At 45.1% G+C, this 19,841-nt stretch overlaps 1 protein-coding gene across 1 annotated transcript; it reads right to left on the bottom strand.

The window, feature by feature from the left end:
• Window positions 1–90: 90 nt before the first annotated feature.
• LOC309438232 (solute carrier family 22 member 2-like) lies at window positions 91–19,146 on the bottom strand (the record flags this gene model as incomplete). The annotated part of the gene is given in 15 exon segments (XM_082049308.1): window positions 91–371; window positions 374–429; window positions 3,588–3,591; window positions 3,594–3,649; window positions 5,028–5,127; window positions 6,092–6,204; window positions 6,854–6,962; window positions 8,830–9,044; window positions 9,211–9,317; window positions 9,872–9,986; window positions 10,630–10,798; window positions 11,610–11,764; window positions 14,895–14,998; window positions 16,502–16,843; window positions 19,078–19,146. Coding segments are annotated over 15 exon segments (1,923 nt in total). The 3' UTR covers window positions 91–162.
• Between the last annotated feature and the right edge of the window lie 695 nt (window positions 19,147–19,841).

The raw sequence follows: 19,841 nt of genomic DNA, 5'->3' as shown, positions 1-19,841 counted from the left end.
CATTGGGTCTGCCAGGAAATACCTTTCACAAATTTCCTAGTCCATCCCATTGAGGAACTGTAATAGACTTGTGGTTGCAGAGGAAAACAGGCACAATGGCACAGTGGCTCCCTGGCACTGTTTGTGTTGCTGATCCCTGGCACTGCTGGTACATGCTGGTTTTCAATAAGGATGCTGTAAGCAGGGCACAGGATACTGATGCCTTTTAATGATCCTCTGCAGAGGGTGAGCTCCCAGCTGAGCAGAGTGTTTCTGGACTCTGGCAGGAAGGGTGAAATTCCCCCAGGATTGCTTCCCGGTGTGGTAGTATGATGATCTTGTCCTTGCTTTCAACTGGCCTGAGCTGCAGTTGATGTTCAGTGTTGCTGTGAGGGCCTCAAAGAGAGGGAAGCATGTTGTCCACTAAAGCAGGGACATGATGAGGTTGCACTGAGAAGAGCGAGGAGGACAGACTGGGATTGACAGTATTTACCCTGGCACTTGCAAAACTAGTATTTGCTTCAAGGTTAGAGGGGAACAAGCTGGTCCTGAGGTGGGCAGGAGGGAGAGTGAGGATGTAATTATGTGTCTTGTGGAGCTGGTGTCCTGCTGTGGTTGCAGAGATGTCTCTGCTCTGGAGAAAAAAAAAAAAAAAGAGAAAAAAAAAAAAAAAGAAAAAAAAAAGAAAAAAAAAAGAAAAAAAAAAGAAAAGAAGAAAAATCTGTCAGAGCAGCTGTCTTTATTACAGTTCATTGATTTGAAACCTGTTGAAAATTCTGCAGAAAGAAAATGAGGGAGGCAGCAAGAAGTTAAGCAAAGCAAATACTGGGATGAATGAGTAACTACAGAAGCTGACTCTCAACACTCTTACCTGTAACTCTGGCATTTCTTTCCATAAGCACTGCTTACTGCCACAGCAGGACCTACCGCCTGAAGGCAGGCTCTGGTATGCCTTCACTTCACAGACACAAGTTATAATAGCATTTGCTTCTGGTGGCACCTTAACTAGCACAAGCACAAATGTGCTTCATTTATTTCCTTGCTGGTAACCTTGTCCATTCATGTTTTGCTTTCTGGAGCTGGGAAGTCAATAAAACATGTCAAACCTAGTTCAGCTCTCTGGCTGCTCTCAAGAGGCAGAGAGCCTTTGTGTCCTGGGCATGTGGTAGGAGTGGATCTCCTCTGGAGTATAAGACAAGTACATATCCTGCCTTAGATAAAACAACAGTTTGCCAGCTTTACTTCCCCTTAATAGCAGCTGAAGTTTGTCTGCTCCTAGGACTGCCGAAGCATCACTAGCTCAGTGGCAGGGCTGTCCATGGCGCTTGGGAAAGAGCTTCAGCCATCATCTGGCTCACACAACCCAGGAAGTGCATGGACAAGGGTTCTTATCTGGGTTAACGAAAGTGGGACTGGCCTTTTAAAAAGACCCTGTCCCTCACCCAACTACTTAAAACTGGACTATATAAGGATTGTGCCTAAAGAGAACATAAAATCTCTATGTTTCAGGGTACCCAACAACATTGAGTTACTGGTTTGGGGAAAGAATTGCTCTTTACTTTTACAAAGTTTCTGGTGTTCTCCCTGCCATCATCTACTGGACAGCCTGGCTGCAGCTGTGGTCCAGGGCAGCACTTTCTAAGCACAGTTCTTGTGCTCTGCTGTTGCTGTCAGCACCAATATCCAAACATCACCACTGCTATTTGGAGACCCCACTGCTAATTTTACCCCATCAAATGTGACCATGGGCTCTGTGGTGTATCAGAGACTTATTAAGGCTTCTTGTCTGCAAGCTGTAATTTTGACGTGGCTGTTTTGTCAAGGTTTTCTTGAATGCATGTGTTCATGAATTGGCAGAAAATCACATCCTACAGGCTAGTACAAAGCTTGCATGCCTTCCAGCTCCCCTGTTTATTGTATGATCAAAGCAATGCATGTCCTAGATTTTATTTGCAACTTGCTCCAATCCCGTCACTACTGTATGGCACTGGGTCATCTTACATTCTGTAAATCTTATAATATATGAAGAAACTGGGCCTTATCCTAGAACTGGGACTGGCCAGGAGACAAACCCAAATCTAGAAAATATATGCAAGTTGATGAATATGATGTCAATTATGTTTTAAGTGCTTTCCAATGGCTATAGAGAGGACTTTTCAAGCTTCAAAAGCACTACAGGAGTGATTTTTTTCCAACGTGTTATTAAGAGAGATCTACTCAGAAAGCCATATCTTCTTTTTTGGCTCATCTACTCCACCCTCCTCTCCTTGCCCCCATCCCTGCCTTGGTCCATGTCTCCTATAACTATTTTGAAGTTTGGCTGTACAAAAACCCAAACTCATGGCATTAGGAAAACAATCAGATGTAAACACAAACAAGAATATGCTTTAATATGCAGGGCATGGTGTCCTGTTGTTGTTCATGCTATTCCCAGTGGGTCACTGTGATGGGTCTTTCTCCCCTCACCCCATCACTGATCGCTAATGATGACACAGTTGCATACAGCCCCTCAGGTTCTGAGGCTTTGCTGCCTCCAACTCCTCTGACTGGAATACCCCAGGCTGCAGACTGCTGGCAGCTGGGAGAGTGCAGTGGAGAAAAGCTTATCGCATTGGCCTGGCTTGTCCCCTGCATGTGGGGTTGAGGTCTGGGCTTGCTACACCTGCTCTGCTGGCCCCCTTCTGCCTCCCTGCCCCAATAACATCAGATGCAGGGCAAAATGGGTCCTTCGAGGTGCTGGAGTGAGTCCAAACAAGGGCAACGAAGCTGGTGAGGGATCTGGAACACAAGTCTTATGAGGAGTGGCTGAGGGAACAGGGGCTGTTTAGCTTGGGGAAAAGGAGGCTGAGAGGAGACCTTATTGCTGTCTACAACTACCTGAAAGGAGGTTGTAGGATGGAGGGTGTCGGTCTCTTCTCCCAAGTAACAAGTGATAGAACAAGAAGAAATGGCCTCAAGTTGTGTCAGGGAGGTTTAGATTGGATATTTGTCCTGGTTTCAGCTGGGATAAAGTTAGTGTTTTTCCTAGTAGCTGGTATAGTGGTCTGGTTTGTATTTAGTGTGAGAATAACGTGGATAACACACTGCTGGTTTAGTTGTTGCCAAGCAGTCAAGGAGTTTTCAACTTTTCATACTGGCCTGCCAACAAGAATGTGGGGAGTGCACAAAAGGCTGGGAGGAGGCACAGCTGGGACAGCTGACCCCAACTAACCAAAGGCATATTCCACATCATATGAGGTCGCTCTCAGTATATGAAGCTGGAGGATGAAGAAAGAAGAGGGGGGAATGTTCAGACTGATGGCATTTGTCTTCCCAAGTAACAGTTATGCCTGATGGGGTCCAGCTGTCCTGGCAATGGCTGAACATCTGCCTGCGCATGTGAAGCGGTGAATGAATCTCTCATTTTGCTTGGCTTATGTGTGCAGCTTTTACTTTACCTGTTAAACTGCCTTTATGTCGACTCATGACTTTCACCCTTCTGATTCTTTCCCCCATCCCAACGGGGGTGAGTGAGTGGGCAGCTGTGTGATGCTTAGTGTAATGGTTGGACTCAATGATCTTAAAGGTCTTTTCCAGCTTAAGCAACTCTATAATTCTATGATTCTTACCTGGGGCAGCTTCAGAAGTCAGAACTTGTAGATAAATCATTTTTTCCTTGCTTTTCTTTTGCCTGTGGAAGGAAAGGGGGAGAGATGATGCTCCTGGTGGCTAACACCATGATCCACCAAATAATCTGTATGTGTATATTCATTGAAAATTAGGTTTAACAGATGTTTCATCACTGACAATTTTTCAAATGAGGTCAGATTATTTTGAAGAGTAGCAGAATAAGGAGTAAATTGGAGAGTTTCTGTGGCCTCATTGTAGCTGCTCTGCTGCCTGGAAATCCTGTCACAATAGTAGCATTAGTAACTTTAACCTGGCATTTCCTGCTGTAAAAACCGTCATTCTATGTGGTTTCTAAAGTAATGGCTGGGTGTGCAGTTGTGTGTATGAACTTCTTAAAATTTTCCTAGAGGCAACCTCTCCATGCTCTACCCTGTGCTGCATTGCCATCCTTCTCTGGCCAGGCTGGATTCTTTCACCCCGATACCTTATTTTTTTTTACCAGGCCGAGTGTCTTTTGGCTCCACATCAGCCTCAGTAAATCTGAGCAGCTCCTTCAGTCCCCGTGCAGCTCTACCCTCACCGTGGGAGCTGCTCTAGCATGTGCGAGTCATGCCAGAGGAGAAAGCACTGAAAACTCAGCACATTCCCTGCATTGCTTCTCCAAATTTAAAACCACACCTCAGCCATTTTTGTCCTGTTGTGTATATCTCCAGCAACACCAGCAGTCCCCTCACTGGCACAGTTGCATACAGGAGGTGAGACCAGGGCGGTGAGCATCCCCAGGTACGAACAGGGTACAGCTGGCAGCCACAGATGCTTAGATGGGATTGCTAACTTTCTGGGAGGTTAGCGTGACTGACGGTTGTGTTCCCTGGCTTCACTTCTCACAGGTACAACAGCCAGCTCAAGTAGGGTTTCTGTGCCATCAACCTGTTCACCTTTCCCCAAGGAGCTGTGCCTTTACCCCTCTGCCTCACCTTCCCTGGGCAGGTAGGACAGCTAAACAAGATGCCAAAAGCTCCTGCCACTGTGCTCTCCTGCTGACGGCAACTGGCTGTGGCAAAGAGGACATGTTTCCCTGTGCTGACAGACACCTCTGATGGCAGAGCAGCTGTACACACTGCCTAAGGAGTCACTGAAGCCCAGATCAATGTTTTTCAGATGGTGCATGAAACCACCCTCCATGCCTTCTCTTACTGTCTGGCTCCCACAAAAGGTATTAGTGGATTCTGGTCAGATAATGCAGGAGAGACCAGAGCCTGGTCTTGCTACTTGGGGATGAGTTACCCACCAGTCATTCACTGTCTGGTCACCCACAGTCATTACATAACAAAACCCAACAGATCCTCAGAGATGTACAATAACTGGTTTTTATTAGCAAATTTTGTGGATGTAAAGGAGAGTAGCTTTGCTCCATGGGAGGTTCCTTAATGTCATACCTCTGCAAATTTTCAGCATCTTCAATGGTCTCAGGCAGAGATTTCCCCCTCATCTCAGGTAGGAGCAAAACCAAGCCACCGTTGATTAAGCCAATCACAGCTGCAAACACAGAACAAGGATCAAAAAGGCAATGCAATAGTCACACCTGAGTTTAATTCCAAGTCACTAATTAATTCTCATTGAGACACAGCTGTCCTAACAATTGAATAAGGACTCCTCAAAGTGGTAATAACACTTGGCTTTTCATCTACATCATTCTCATTTTGTACTAATTGCAGATACTTCCGAAGTGCATCTGAAGCCTGGAAAGCCACCCTGGGCCATGGACCCAGAGGTGGTCTGGCTCCCTTGCTTTGTGCACACTGGCTCTAGTCATCTGGCTGGCATGGGACTGGGGTGACACTAGCTAGCTGTCATCCCTACTTTTGGCTAGGTTAGGACATGCACAGAAGGTTGCTACCAGCCACATGACCAATTTCACCTTCTGGCTAGTTTTAGAGCCTGCTATGACCGTAGTGAGGGCAAATGGTTCATATGGGCACACTGATCTGAACACAGGCAGCAGCATACTTTCAAGGAAGCCCAATTTTTTAGTGTGCTAGTCTTAACATTAGGCCTGACATGCTGCTTTGCCATGCTAAATTGCCATGGGATCCTTGACAGACTGGGCCCCTAAGGTGACAGCAAGAGATGGAGAGTAACATTTTGGTACAGGCAGGAGACTATCCTGCTCAGACCTCAGGTCCTGTAACCATGTGCAGGTGAGAGAGGCAGAACCCAAAGACTTTCCTCCCTTGGGAAGGGCTCAGCAGTAGGAAGACAAACCTTGAAAGAGCTGTCCCAAAAACACAGTGTCCCCTTCACTGCAGGAAGGGCTAAGGGGTGAGTTTGGCACCATTTCCAAACACTCAGATAAAACAGACTTACCAAGCTGTGCCTTACATGTGTCCACACACACATGTATATACATCTCTCTATGGTTTTTTTTAAAGGCAAGAAATAGATCACCAAACTCACTCATTCATCTAGGCTATGGCCAACCAAGCCATCTCACAACTCTTACCAAAGACAACCAGTGGCAGTTCGTGCCAGAGCTCCACCAGTCTGTACACAAGGAAGGGTGTTATGATCCCACCAAGGTCGCACATGGATGAGCAGACGAGGACTCCCAGGTTCCTGGAAGAAGGAATGCAGGCATGCACACACACCATGTCACCAGTTCTGCCTGAAGATGCCTCCCACAGCTTTGCACCCCAGCACCTCAGCAGGTAGGTGGACCAGGAGCCTCAGGGAGGAAAACACAGAGAACAACCTGGGGCTTAAAAAGGTCTCGGCCACTATTGCGGTGAACATAATCAAAAGAGAGCACAGGCAGAGCATTCTCCCAGGGAGTAATACTGCAAGATTAAATGGGTGAGAAGGGAAAGAGTCAGACAAGGCAGGACATTAAGACTAGCCCTGTATTGGAGGAGAGATGTGAACAATCTTTTGACTTCTCCTGATTCACTGAACTGCACTGGAAGGGAAGCTTGGATAGTGTTGGGGAAGGTTTTTTACACATTCCCTCAGAAACCTGCTACGTCAGTGCTGGGCTCAGAAGTGGGGAAGGGGCATGGCTGGGGAAGGTGGTGGGTTTCTGCTGCACCACCCAGCAGCTCTCTTCCACCTTTGCAAGGTGTATTTTACACATGCAAGCTCCTTTTCCAGGGCAGTGCATGAGCCACAGGCTCCTCAGCTGCATACACAGCCTTGAGTTGGCCTCTCCCAGTCTCTTCCAGAGAAACACCCAGTGCTCTATTGAGCTAGCAGAAGACAGTGCACTTACCTGAGAAATGTTGGATACAGCTCAGGATTTACAACACAAATAATTTCGTAGCACATAGTAATTCCCATCCTGGCCAAGAATGCTGGAGTCATTTTAAGCCAATAAAGAGCTGAAAAGACATTGTGCACATTAAGGATGGAATATAAAACTATGTGTTTTTTCTGGCCTTGACATAAAACAACATTAAAGATTTAATGTAAGGAAGCAGTAAGTTTGTTGTCATGAAACGTTAAGAGGACAGCACATGATGGTGTCCCAGTTCACTCAATAAAACATTTATAATGCAATTTGCTTGTGATTCAGGCAAGTAACCAAGACTTGAGACTATGCTATGTTGCTGTCACAGAGAGAAGAAATCAATGATACAAAGTAGTTTGGGTTATCTAGGACATTAACCGAAAGCTTAAGATGTCATTTCTTGCTTGCAATAAAACTAAATGGAGGGCAGCTGCATTGTGTGCTAGTTGAAACCTGTTTATCAGCAAGATATTGTACTTTTGCACAGAGGCTTCTGATGGCTTTCAGGCTGGGAAAAGTTCGTGTTGGTCCCCTGTCTCTCGGTGTGATCTCTACAATTGCTTTCACACCTGGAGCTACAGATGTCTGCTGCAAATAAACAAATATCCCAGCCTTGCATGTAGAGTCAGTCCAGGACACTTGTGTGTCATGTGGGCTTTTAGATCCCAAATTGACCTTGGATGATGGCTTCAGCTATTTTAGCTGTTACCACACTCAAGCATTGTTTCTCCCTTTTAGCCAGCTGAGGGGTGCACCAAGCCCAGGGCAATGTTTTACTGACCCACAGCTGCTGGTGACCCCTGCTAGCAGAGCCTCTGCAGAGCCGAGACACCAACCACTGCTGCATGTGGTTTTCTGAGATTGCAGATGTGGGAGAGTGTCCCTGCAGAGCCAGCCTGCATGAAAAAAACCCTTTTCTGGAAGGCTGGACTTTGGGCTATGGGCTTTGAAGGTGGCTCAGCTCGGGCCTGGCGGAGGCAAGTGGGGAAGGCTGGGGAGTCTATGCTGGTGGGTACCTCTGCCAAGCCCCACGGGGTGTTAAACTGAGCCAGGTTGGCAGCAGCATCTTCACTAGCTGTGCCTGTCCCCGGGGCGAGATGCTGCCCCAGGCACTGCTGCTCCCTGTACCTCAGTACAGGCAGCAGCTGTGGGGCCGCAGGACTCCCACCTCTGTGCTCTCACAGTGAAGCCCAGTGGTCCCTTGCAAAGTCCCTGAACTCCCCAGTCACTTGTTAAAATGAATTTGTATTGTCTGGACACTTGGGGTTTTTTGCCTATGACATTTTTCCTGTAATTTTTTGTGGTTTTGTCTTTGTCCCCTGTGAACTGATAGTTGTTTGGCACTGTTATGTCTGTGGTTTCTGTCTACTTGTATTCTACAAAGAAAAAATGCTTCATTTTGTGGCCCTTAAGGGACACATTGCTTTAAGACTGTGGCCCTGGAGACAATGCTTAGCTAAACAAAAGCCAAGTGCCTGTCACTGTGGTTGCTCAACATCCTACATTTATGGCAGCAACACTGGTCATGTGTAGATGCAGAAAGCACTTATTGTACCCTGATGATGTTTAAGTGTATACATGTGCCCATACATTTTTCCTTTTCAGAAACAGAAATCATAGGGAGTTTTGGATTAAAAAGCTGAACTATGCATTCAAATCCAAATTTTAGGCCAGAAAAAATTGTGGACTTTAACGTGACATCTCTCAGGACCTAACACCTGTGGACTTGTCATCTGATTTGCTGCCCTTTGGAAATTTAGTTTGCCCCATTTCTTCAGCCTCTCATTAGCTGGTATAAATTCTGATGGTGGGACATATTTTAGCTTTTATAGTATTTGTCTTCATTGGATCACAGTACTGACATGGGCCAGGTTAGCAAGGATTCCTGTCCATTTTCTGGGGCAATAACCAAGAGACACGGAGAGAATTCATTGTTGGAAGAGGTTTGCATGACTCACTGTCTGGGACTAAGGCCGTAACAAGGCAAGCACCACCTGCCATCACGCTTGCCGCAGCCCAGGGGTAGCGACGGCCAATCCGATCCAGTGTTAGCATGAGGATGAAGGCGGCTGGGAACTCGACAAGTGCAGAATAGAGGAAATCCAGATACATGTTCCCAGAGGCTATTCCCATGTGCATGATGAGGCCCTGGTAGAGCACGGAGCTTGTGAACCTGGGCAGAGAACAGGATGCAAATGAAGCCTAACCCTTTGGGAGAAAGTTTATGCAAAGAACTGAGATCTGCAGCTGATCAGGAGCAAGACAGGCTTCAGTCAATGACAACAATTTAGGGCACTGAATCACACTTCTTCATTTGGGCTGGAAGAGCCTTCCCTTACCAACTGTACATCAAAATGAACGTGTGTTTTCTAATCTGAGGTGTCCTGACCAGGTCTAGAAATGAAGGTTTCAGCTTTTCTGCATCTTCATCTTCAGACTTGAGATTCTAGGAGCACAAGCAACAAAAGGACAAGAGATTACAGTGGGCAGGCGAGGGAGTAGTGAGCACTGCAATTAATATTTTCCTCTGGGTTAATGGAAGGTTGAGGATTTTCATTTGCCAGTTAAATAACTGAGGGCAAAACAACTTCTCCAGAGTGTTTTGGGGAAAGGAAACATAAAAATTTGTATTGACAGTCTTCATGTCTGTGCAGCCACGTGTATAAGGCTGTTGTATGGCATGAAGCAGCATTTTAAAAAGCCCACAAACAATAAATAAGGATGTTCTGGAATTTTCAGTCATGAGATTCGCAAGTTTACTGTTGACTGATATGACTTAAAGGAAGAATTTTTCTTGTCTACTGGCTATTTTTGCAAGCTTCTTTTTCCCATATATGCTCTGCAAGGGTTCTAGGCAGTCAAAGAGAAGAAAACTCGCTTGCCTTTGCTTGAGGGAACTGCAGTGCTTTTGGTCACCTACTCTAAACCCAGAACAATCCTAAACTTGTAACTTTATTTGTCCCCAGGTTTGCATATTACCAACAAATGCAGTTCAGTCACCTGGAAAGAGAGAGATAACTTCTTCTTATTACCCTTGGCAATGCGCTTAATAACTTCCAGAGCTTTGTCATTTTGCTTTTGAGCTATTAGCCACCTGGGAGACTCAGGCAGACACCTGCAACACATATAAAAGCATGACAGCTCTGGGGAGGGAAAATGCACATTACTGGTATGCAGAAAATGAAAATGGAACTGAGTTTATCAGGCTAAGATGCTGTAGTGTATTGAATATCCACAGGTGGTACTGAACTCAGTGGTAGTTGTGGCTGTCAGTGATTGCACTCTGATCTGTGGTCCACTTGAATGACAACATAGCCTTATTTTTTGTTTGTTTTGTTTTTAAGGCTAAAACCTATTTATTACAGTTTGGAAAAATAAATCTGAGATAATTTCTCTTAAAATGTTTTAGAAATGGCTAATAGTCTGTGGATATAAAAAGGAATAGCTGTAAACCTGACCCATAAGCTCTTCTATGCTAAAAATAACTTTTCAAAAAAAAGACCAGAAAAAAAACCCCTCCCAAATCTGTTCCCTGATCTTGATATGGAATTTTCTAAGGAGCATTTTCACTCAATTTTTCTACAAGTAGCAAACAAAAGCCTGTTTGTTGCTTTTTTTTTTTTTTCTGAAAAGGCAATTTTATTAAACTATTAGAAAAACTTCTCACAGTGGGTAAAATACTGTAGCTCTTGGCTACAATCCCCTGGTTTTATCGGTGTGGCTCAACATTGCTGGGAGTTGTAAGAGCAGACACTTACCAATAATAGAGCAGGAAGAAGAAACTGGGCAGTGTGACCACGAGCTGGAGCCACCTCCAGTGGGGAAGTGCATAAGCCAGGGCAGTGAGGACCAGGAGCCCCAGGCTGAAGGCAAGCTGGTACATGATGCCCACTGTCCTCCGATAGTTTGAGCCAACAAATTCTGCAACTGCAAAGACAGTATGAGCACAAATAAATTGAGTTGAAGAGCTGGGGGAATGTGACTCCTGCCAGCTAAAACCACACGGACCCCCTGTGCTTAGCCTTGTCTTTTCTTTGTGGTGTATGAGCATGGTTTTGGACAGGAAAGCAGAGCAGCTCTGGGTCCCTTGTGTAAATCAGAGGCTAAGTCCCAACCCTTCTCCTCCACCTGTCAGCTGAGGACTTTGCCCCTGCCTTCGAGGGTGTGAGGCCCTCACCCATCAACACAGGGCAAAGGTTGCTTTCTTCCTCCCGCTCCTAGATAAGAACTAAATGGGAAAATAAAATGACAGCTGGCACTCGCTTGACTCTATCTCCCTCCTCCTATATGGCTTTGGGAACACAGCCTCTCTGCCTGCCAAACATGTGAAACAGGACAGCAAAAACCATTTTGGCACCAAGGCCACAAGTGTTATCTCTCACAGCACCACTTGCTACCTGTCCCAGAAAAGTCTCATACGTCTTCACAGTGTTTTCAATCTGTTCTTGTCTCTAGACCTTGCCCTTCATCTTGGCAAGAGCCTCTCCAGGTATGAACGCTCCCTACTTTTCAGAGATGCCCCCTAATTATTCAAATTCTGGCCATGAGCTGGTGCAAGTTTGAATCATAAACACCTGTATTTAAGCAAAGAGGTGCAATTTGGCAGTAAAGAACCCAGTGTAATTGTCTGCTTTTGTTACACACGGTTCCTTAAAAATCGGATGACACCAGCAGGGGTCAGCCCTGCTGTTAAATGTGGGGTTCCTGCCCAGAAAGTGTACTTGCAAGGTGCCGTAACTGAGGACGTAGCCTGTCAGCCAGCCCCCCTTGCTGACCAGTCCCTGTATCAGGCGAAAGATCACTGTCCAGGTGTAGCTGGGCCCAAAGGCCATGAGAACCCCTGAGACCGCATTGATGAGGACTGTGACCAGGAGGCAGAGTTTGCGGCCAAACCTGCAGAGGGAAAGAAGAAAAGGAGGCTCAGCTGACAACAGGGTAGTTAAGGTGGCTAACCAAAGGGTTGGAAGAGGGTGGAGATGGTCCCTGTCTCCCTCTTCTCTACTCATTTTGAATAGGAAAGTGTATCTGCTCTTCCCTTTGCAACAGTTTTCATCTCAGTGGAAGCTCAGGGGACTCCTCTGTCCTATGTTTTCAGGTCATTCCTCACTTCTGGTTAATGACTTAGCTAAAGAGTTTAAGAAATGCTCTGATATGTCTCTTCAGCCCATCTTTCAAAGCTACCACAGATTTTAATGGGAATCTTGTTCTGTAACTGTGATCTTTACTTATTTTCTCAGCAACATTGGCTGACTATTGAGCTCGTCTTGAAGAGGGTTTTGTAGATCTCTGTTATTCGTCATTCTATTTATCACTATGACTCACTGATAGAAAAAAATTGGTCCCAAAAGAAAAAACTTACTGGAATACTGGAAAGACATTTGTTTTCTAGCTGACACATATATATTCAGCTAGAAGTATGATTTATAAAATGCATTAAATTAGTCAATGTCCTCTAACAAAAACAGGATGACAATAAATGCCAGCCAAAACAAATGTCTTCTGTTCTCTGCAGTAACATCAGCAGACCACATCACTCAAACTTTCATGTTGTCATAAGCCTGACATGCAGACATTTTTGAGTTGCCTTAAAGTCCAGCACAAGAGAGCCTCATCAGACCACGAGAGCACCCCTGTCCTGCAATGGCCGTTTCCCAGTGCCCCAGCTCTGAATGGCAGGGGTGCAAGTGCTGTGTGTTAGCACTGACCTCGAGAGCTGTCTAGGGAAACAGGTGTGCCATTTCAAGGCACCTATGACTGTCGAATGTCAAAGTCAGTGCCTGGATGGATGCCCAGAGGCCAATCACGTAAATGAGTAGGTCTAATCCCTCAGAGAGAAGCATGTTTGGTAAGAGCTTATGAAACCTCCTCTGAAGCATCTAAAATGTTTGCAGGAGTTGTCCTGAGTTCAGCAGGTTGCAGCAATCTCGTGCAGGAGAAAACTAGCTCTCCAGCTGCACTCAGGCTCTCTGACAAGAAGAGGCTGAGTATCTCAAATCTAGGAAACACAAGATTCATGGGCCTTTTCCCCATTCCCTCTACTAAATTTGAGGCCTCTGGGATTGTTTTTGCCCTAAGCACAACTCTCTGTGGGTATGGGATTTTGTGTTGCTCCTGGGTGCTTGCAGTGCTTTAGGACCATGGTGAACTGGGGGAGACTGGCAATGAGTAGAGCAGTAGAAAAACCCTCAATGCTATGGCATGCATGTGCGTTACCTTAGCAGCAATGATACCCTACTCCCTCAAGTCTTTTCATGCTTTTGCATGATAATAAGCCTTAGTAAAAAGATCCTCCAGTATTTTGACACGGAGAGAAAGCATTTCAGATAGAATTGGCTGTGGGTTTGGGAGCTCCTGTTTCTCTTGGCTTGCACAGCCATACACTGCCAAGAAATGCCTTTGCTAGTGAACATTATTGCTTAATCCATCTCTGTGCTGAAAAGGTGATTTGGAGAGTGGTGTCTCTGATGGTTACATGATCTGCTTGCTGCTGTTTCATGTCCCGTCATGCCTGGATAAGCAGCTGATACGTATCCCTTCCTTTGCTCTCATGAGCTGTGCATCATTTTCTGATTGTCAATTCTGGGGAAAAAGGGCGGAATACTTTCAAATTCACTAGAAGATTGGACAGAAAACAAGAATTTGGGCTTAGGGGAAAAAGAAGATGAGGAGTTGACATACTTTTCTGATGCAAAAAGAAACCAAGATCTTTCAAGATGTATGTCAAGAAAAGCAAAAATTGGCATGTGTCAAACCTTGTCCTTCCAATCAGTGGACTCTAGCCCAGGACTGAAGACACGATATGTGGCCAGAAATAATTGCTTTGATAAATCACTGTCTTCTGAAGACAAATCTTTTTAAGCAGAAAGCTTCCAACATGGTCTGGTGCACTGGCAGTAAGACAATGGTTTACTGAGGACTGGAAAGTGGTCTGTGCAGTCCATGTATAGGTGAATTTCTTCACAAGCAGGTTTGTTTGTGTGGAGGAACCTGCTGGGGTTAGCCAGGACCGTGGTAGCCACTTTCCACACAAAGGTGTTGTGTACAACCCAACCGATGATGTTTTTGCCTGCAGTGAAACATGGGGGCGGGGACCAGCGAGACAAACACAGTCCCATCCTTACTTTGTGGCATGGCTGTGGGGGATCGCTGTGACCCTTCCTGTAGAGCTTCCCCCGTGGAGGACGGGGGAAGTGAAAAGAAGGGAGAGGTGACAATATCTGTCCAGCAGAGATGTTTCTGAGGCCTGGTCAGCATGGGAGGAAAAGGCTATTGCCTGTCTGTCCTCTTGTATGTTCTCAGAATACAAGGAAAAGAACCCATTTCTCCAAGATAGACTAACTACCCCATGTTACCTCCACCTCCACCTCTTCAAATTCCAGTTTTAGCCTCTCACACCATTCTACTGAAAAATTTGGGAAACACCCACAGGAAGGTCAGCTACAAAGTATTACATTTATTTAGAGTCTAACCTAAAAAAACCCCAGTGGACAGATTTATGGCATGATGACATTTGTGGTGGAAAAGAGGTGAGGGATAATAAAGTCTAGATCCAGCTACATACAGAACCAGCTGACAAAAAGGAGTACTGAAGAATATTTAAGAAGGAGCAACTTCTTTTATTTCTGTATCTGAGAAAAACACTCCTATTTTGAAACTGATTCATGGCCATCTGGATACTGCTAAAACTAACATGAATCTAATTTTTCACAAAGATAGGAAAAAGGGTGTTGGGGTGTGAGTTAGAATTTCATCTCAAACTCCGAGCTCACATTGCAGCAAGCCAGTGTGAAAGAAAACAAAATCTTTTCACTTGTGAACGTGCAGATTCCCCATGGAGCCACTGAGAGGCTGTAAAAGTGAAACACCACCATGGCATTTCTGTGTATCACAAAAGCCTTTGAAAGCCAGGTGCATTTAAGTGCATTAATTTCTCCTTTGAATCATGAGTGTTGACCAGTAATGTGCAGAAAGCAGGTTAACCAGAGGAAACAGTTCATCTCACTCCTGTTGACATACCACCTACCTGTCTGCTATGTAGCCAATGCTTATAGAGCCCATAAAAAACCCAGCGTTCACACATGACTGGAAGAGGTCCAGCTTCCAGGAGTCCTCACACACCAGGTTGAACTGCATGAGCAACCACAGTTAGAAAAGCAGGAATATTCAACAGAAACCATGGCTTTTTGAGGAAGGATAAAGGAACAAAGCCAATGACATACAACTAGAAAACAGGCTCCAGAAAACAAACCCTCTAATCTCTTAAACCAACATCTGCCATACATCTTGTCTAGATTTTCCCAAATGATATGGAAAAGTTGCACCCTAGGAAATTATTGCACAATGACACATAAGGAGAGGGAGAGAGGAGAGAAACTTTAAACAGACAAATTAGAAAGTTCAGAAAAATCTCACCCTCTCCTCCCTACCCATCTGCTTGAAATTTGGAGGACACTTGGAGCATCAGTTCCTTCCCAGATATCAAGGCCTGTCTCTAGCTGTATATTATCTCGCTGTGTGAAAGCAGCACAGGGCGTGAGAAGCATCAGGGCTGCTCTGAGCCCTGCTGGAGGGGAGTTGAGGTGACTGTCCTGCTCCTCAACAGCACTGGCAAAACACCCAGGATTTGGTTGACTTTGCTCTGCAGTGAACCAGTACTCTGTAACTTGCGTTTGATTTACAATTAACAGGTTACCAACCTGCACCCAATGAAAAGAGGAGGGAAAAACAGTGTTAACTTCTCTACAGCTGGGAATATTCATCCAGGTGTAACAAGACTTCGAACCAGAAAGCAGCATTAATGTCTTTGGATGCTTATTTAATCTCTTTCTATCCTGCACAAGTTTACTGGGGTCATCCCAAACAGCTCAGATCGGTTTCCCTGGCTCAACTGACATGGAGTGCTCTTCTCTGCCCCAACCCATCTCTCCCAAGGGAAAATGAGGTGGAGTTGCTTTGTAATGGTAATAATAGCAAAGCAAGGGAATATCAATACCCTACTCAAGGAAGCTGTGAAGTACCCAGTATCACAGTTTTTTAAGAACAGGTTGCAGAACTGTCTGTTAGGTATGGTTTAGATATAATTTATACAGATTTGGGACTGGAGGAGAAGTAAAACAGATCTCTCTTAGGGTCCGTCCTATATTTTAGGTCTCTAAATTTCTTATAGACTGTTTGTACTGGTTTACAGATTTTTGTTTTCTAAACTATCTGTTTTAGACACTGCAAGCTGGAAGAAAACAATGCTGCTGTTGCTAACTCGTTATCTGACAAATTTAGTCCCATCCTCTGCTTCTTGTTCATTGTGAGTATCTGGACTGTCACCCAAATGTGCAGTTCCTCAGTTTGACTATGGGGTGCTAGCCTTAATTTGATGAATGAAATACTGAATTATGAGAATAGTCACTGTCTGATTGATGAGAAACTTACAGTATTATCCTCCCAGGAAAAGCAATAATTTCCCAGTGTTTATCCAAATAAATCTTGGCTCTAAATATCTAGCAAATCCTGATATTCACTATTTATTAGCAGTCAGGCTCAGGCTGTGCACCAAATCAAACTTTACAAATCCAGCATCTTCTAGCTTCAAAGTGTGCAGATAAAAGTGATTTTTCTTGACAAATTGTGTCTTACCTCAGTCACAAGTGAGGTCCCTGGGGAGTCATAGACCCAGCCATCCTGGCAGGGACCAAGAGGGACAGAGCTCCAGTTGCCCATGAGGCTGCCGAGGGGGTCGGTGCAGCTGATGCCCGTCGTGTTCCAGTCCACTTCGTACCTCCTGCAGCGGCTGCTGAAACCGGTCCCATGGCTGCCCCACTCGGGAACCGTGTGATTCAGCTGCTCCTCCAGGCTCCAGCCACATCGCTGGCTCAGCTCAGCCACCCCAGGGCTGAAGCAGCGATGCTCGGGGATGAACCCGAAGAAGACGATGCCCACGTACACAGGGGTGAAGGCAGCGGACAGCAGACACAGGACAAAGAAGGTTTGCTTCTGGAACCTGCCAAATTCTCCAACATTCTCTAAAATGTCATCTAGTGTTGGCATTTTGGCATAGAAACCACCCCAAAAACCTCATTTAGGTCTTTGCAGCACTGATATATTTAGTTGGCAGCAAAGGTATTTAAGTAACAAAGACATTTGACCAAAAGTCAAGACTAACTCCATAAATTATTAAACTACATGTTGCAAGCTTTATTTTTTAGTATTCATTTGAAATCAGACTTTAATTCACCCAGAGAGAATTTGTGTTTAACCCTTAACAGAGCACATATACGTTCATTTGTTTTGTATTTTTATTAGCAAAATCAGCTCCTCAAAGTAGAGGCATTTCAAGGAGAATGTGTAGATGGAAAATTCCACCAACACGCAAGCAAATGAAAAGTTTAGTGTAGCAGTTGCTGGGCATCACATGTGAATAAGGCTTATCAACTGGTCTCTATGAAGAGGAGGTAAGTACATTGTGAAATAGAAGTATCTATACATTGAGCCACATCATGGCAAAAGAACAGTTGTCCCACAAATTCCAGTACCATGTGTCTCACCCCTCACTCTCCACACTCTTCCATTTCCAAGGAAATCCTCTGCTGCTGCCATCAGGGAAGACACTTTTCACCTGACCATATTTTTTGCAGTGATAGAAAAGAAAAAGGGTTCACTAAGGAATTATGTACTGCAAACAGCTTTGGGAAATCATAATATATAATGCTTCTGGCCAAAACAGTTGTTTCTTACCATAACAGGCCTGTAAAAGACTTTAGGTAGACTTCATTGTGGGGCACCCCCAAAAAATCCAGTTATGTCAGGCTCCAGAAGTTCTTCATGCTGCTTATGGATAGGCAGTAAGCTACTCCATCACCTTTTGCTGACAACAGCTGCTTCCATCAGAAAGAAAAGCATAAGTGGAGGTAACATTTTAAAGATGGAAAAAATGACATATGGTCTGGAAAGTGATTTGCACGGTTCAGGTAACCATGCAAAGAAATTAAAGACCTCCTCCCAAGACACGCAGAAAAATAAGCCAGCTTAGAAGGCCACTCTGCCCAGGGACAGAAATAGAGTCCATTATTCACCTGGTCTCGCAGCCATCAGAGCAATAGTGGTCTAACCAGCTGTGAAAGCCACTTTGCAGAGCAGGATCATTCCCTGCATCACACAGATGTGTCCCCTCCTCTTCTCCAGCAGAACAGCTGAAGCAAGGGAACAAGAACTCTGCTCCTGCAGCCACCTACAGCCGTGTTACCAAGCCTGGGACATCACATCGCACCAGACTCTCACCTCCACAGCTGCAGGGGCTCCATGAGTAACTGGGGATGGGGACAGGGAGACACAAGGGCACTGTGGCCACCACATTCCCAGCCTGACCTCACAGCCACCCCTGGCAGTGGGATGTGCACAGACACCAGCGGCCAAGGAAACCAAAAATCAAAGCCTGCCTGGGAAGTGGGTGAAGTTTAAAGCCATTAGGCTGTATCTTAAAAACACACTAATGAAACCTCGCATCACTTCTTTCCTAGCTTGTTTGTTTTACACAGTTGGTAATGGTGTACACTAGATCCTCACAAAATAAAACAGTCAGATACAGACTGGGATCATTTTCCTGATTTCCCATAACCCTTTTCACAGTCCAGACTGGGTGGCACTGTGCCATGCAGGTGGGGGTCTCAGAGGCTCACCTCACAGAGAGTCACACGGTGACTGGCACCTTCTCTGCACCTGGCCCAGCCATTTACATGTATTTGTCTAGTCCCCACTATTCTCATAGCATGTTCCTCCTTCTGGCGAAGCAAGTCATGCACCCAGCTCTAAAAAAGAAAAGATTCAGTCGATCTACCTACAAATGCCTGGAGAAAAAGTAGGCAACAGTTCCAAGACAATACACTAAGACTCAGTGCTACCAGCTGACTCTTAGAAATACATCGATATTGTGCAGATAAGCACCCTCAGGCAGAGAATAATGTTTTACCTAAGCCTTGTAATGCACAGTCACAATGAAGAGACCATGCAGTGTTATCCTTTAGTACGTGGGAAGTCACTTCATGCATGGATCAAGCAACTCCAAGATTCCAGCCTTGAGGACTTAGGGAAGTGGCATTCTTCAACGTGCACTCAGAGAACTGTTGCAATGGTGTGGCAATGGTCCTCGGGGGTAAATCCCAGGAAAAAAATCCCACGTAGATGGGAGGGAAGGTAGCAGAAAGCAGTCATAAGACAAAGAGGACTTGTTTCTGAAAGAAGTCAAATTCTCCGATCTGTTCTAAAACATCATCCAGGGTTGGCATCTTTGTATATTGCAGGTCATTAAATTATCTGAGTCAGTTGCTTTCCAGGGCTTTGCCCTTCACTACATGCTTAAATAACAGTCAAAGTGTTTGATTAAGACTCACAAACAAATAATTAATTAACTTTGTCAATGTTCAAGCCATGCATCACAACCTTTGTTTCTCAAATGCCATGTCTAAACAAACTTTGGCTTTCTTCTTTTAGCCTTTGTTGTTGCTTTGTTTTGTATACAACAGGTTTGAAATAGAAGAGCTGATGTCTTAGGTTATGGCTCTTCCAGTCTGTCACTGAGAGTCAGTCAGTGCACAGTATGGGGTAGGTGATAATTCCTTTGTCCAGTATTTTCAGAAGCCATAAATATTACGAAAGCAATGTTGTCTGCTCCCTCATACGTACATAACTGAAGAACTTTATACTCAAAATTACACTGGATATAGATGACTTCTTGCTTGCTGCTTTGGGTGTGTAGAAGAAGACAATGCAAAGAAGACATAACAGGGCAGATTTCTTTTAGGCACCCAATACCTAAAAAATAGTTTTGTGTCCCAAACAGGAAGCAGACCAGCCACTGCAGTATGAGTCGGTACTGCTGAGACAGAGGTGCCTGTACCAACTTGCAGGGCTTCACACGCAGCTGCCCCACATGCGAGGAGCTAAGGGTGGCTGTGAGACCCCACAGCAGCTCCTGTGTGCC

The sequence above is a fragment of the Streptopelia decaocto genome (assembly GCF_964273445.1).
Source record: "Streptopelia decaocto genome assembly, chromosome: 3".
In the NCBI taxonomy this organism is placed as follows: Eukaryota; Metazoa; Chordata; class Aves; order Columbiformes; family Columbidae; genus Streptopelia; species Streptopelia decaocto.
The sequence above is the reverse complement of the archived record's forward strand: the minus strand, read 5'-3'. Positions and strand labels throughout refer to the sequence as shown.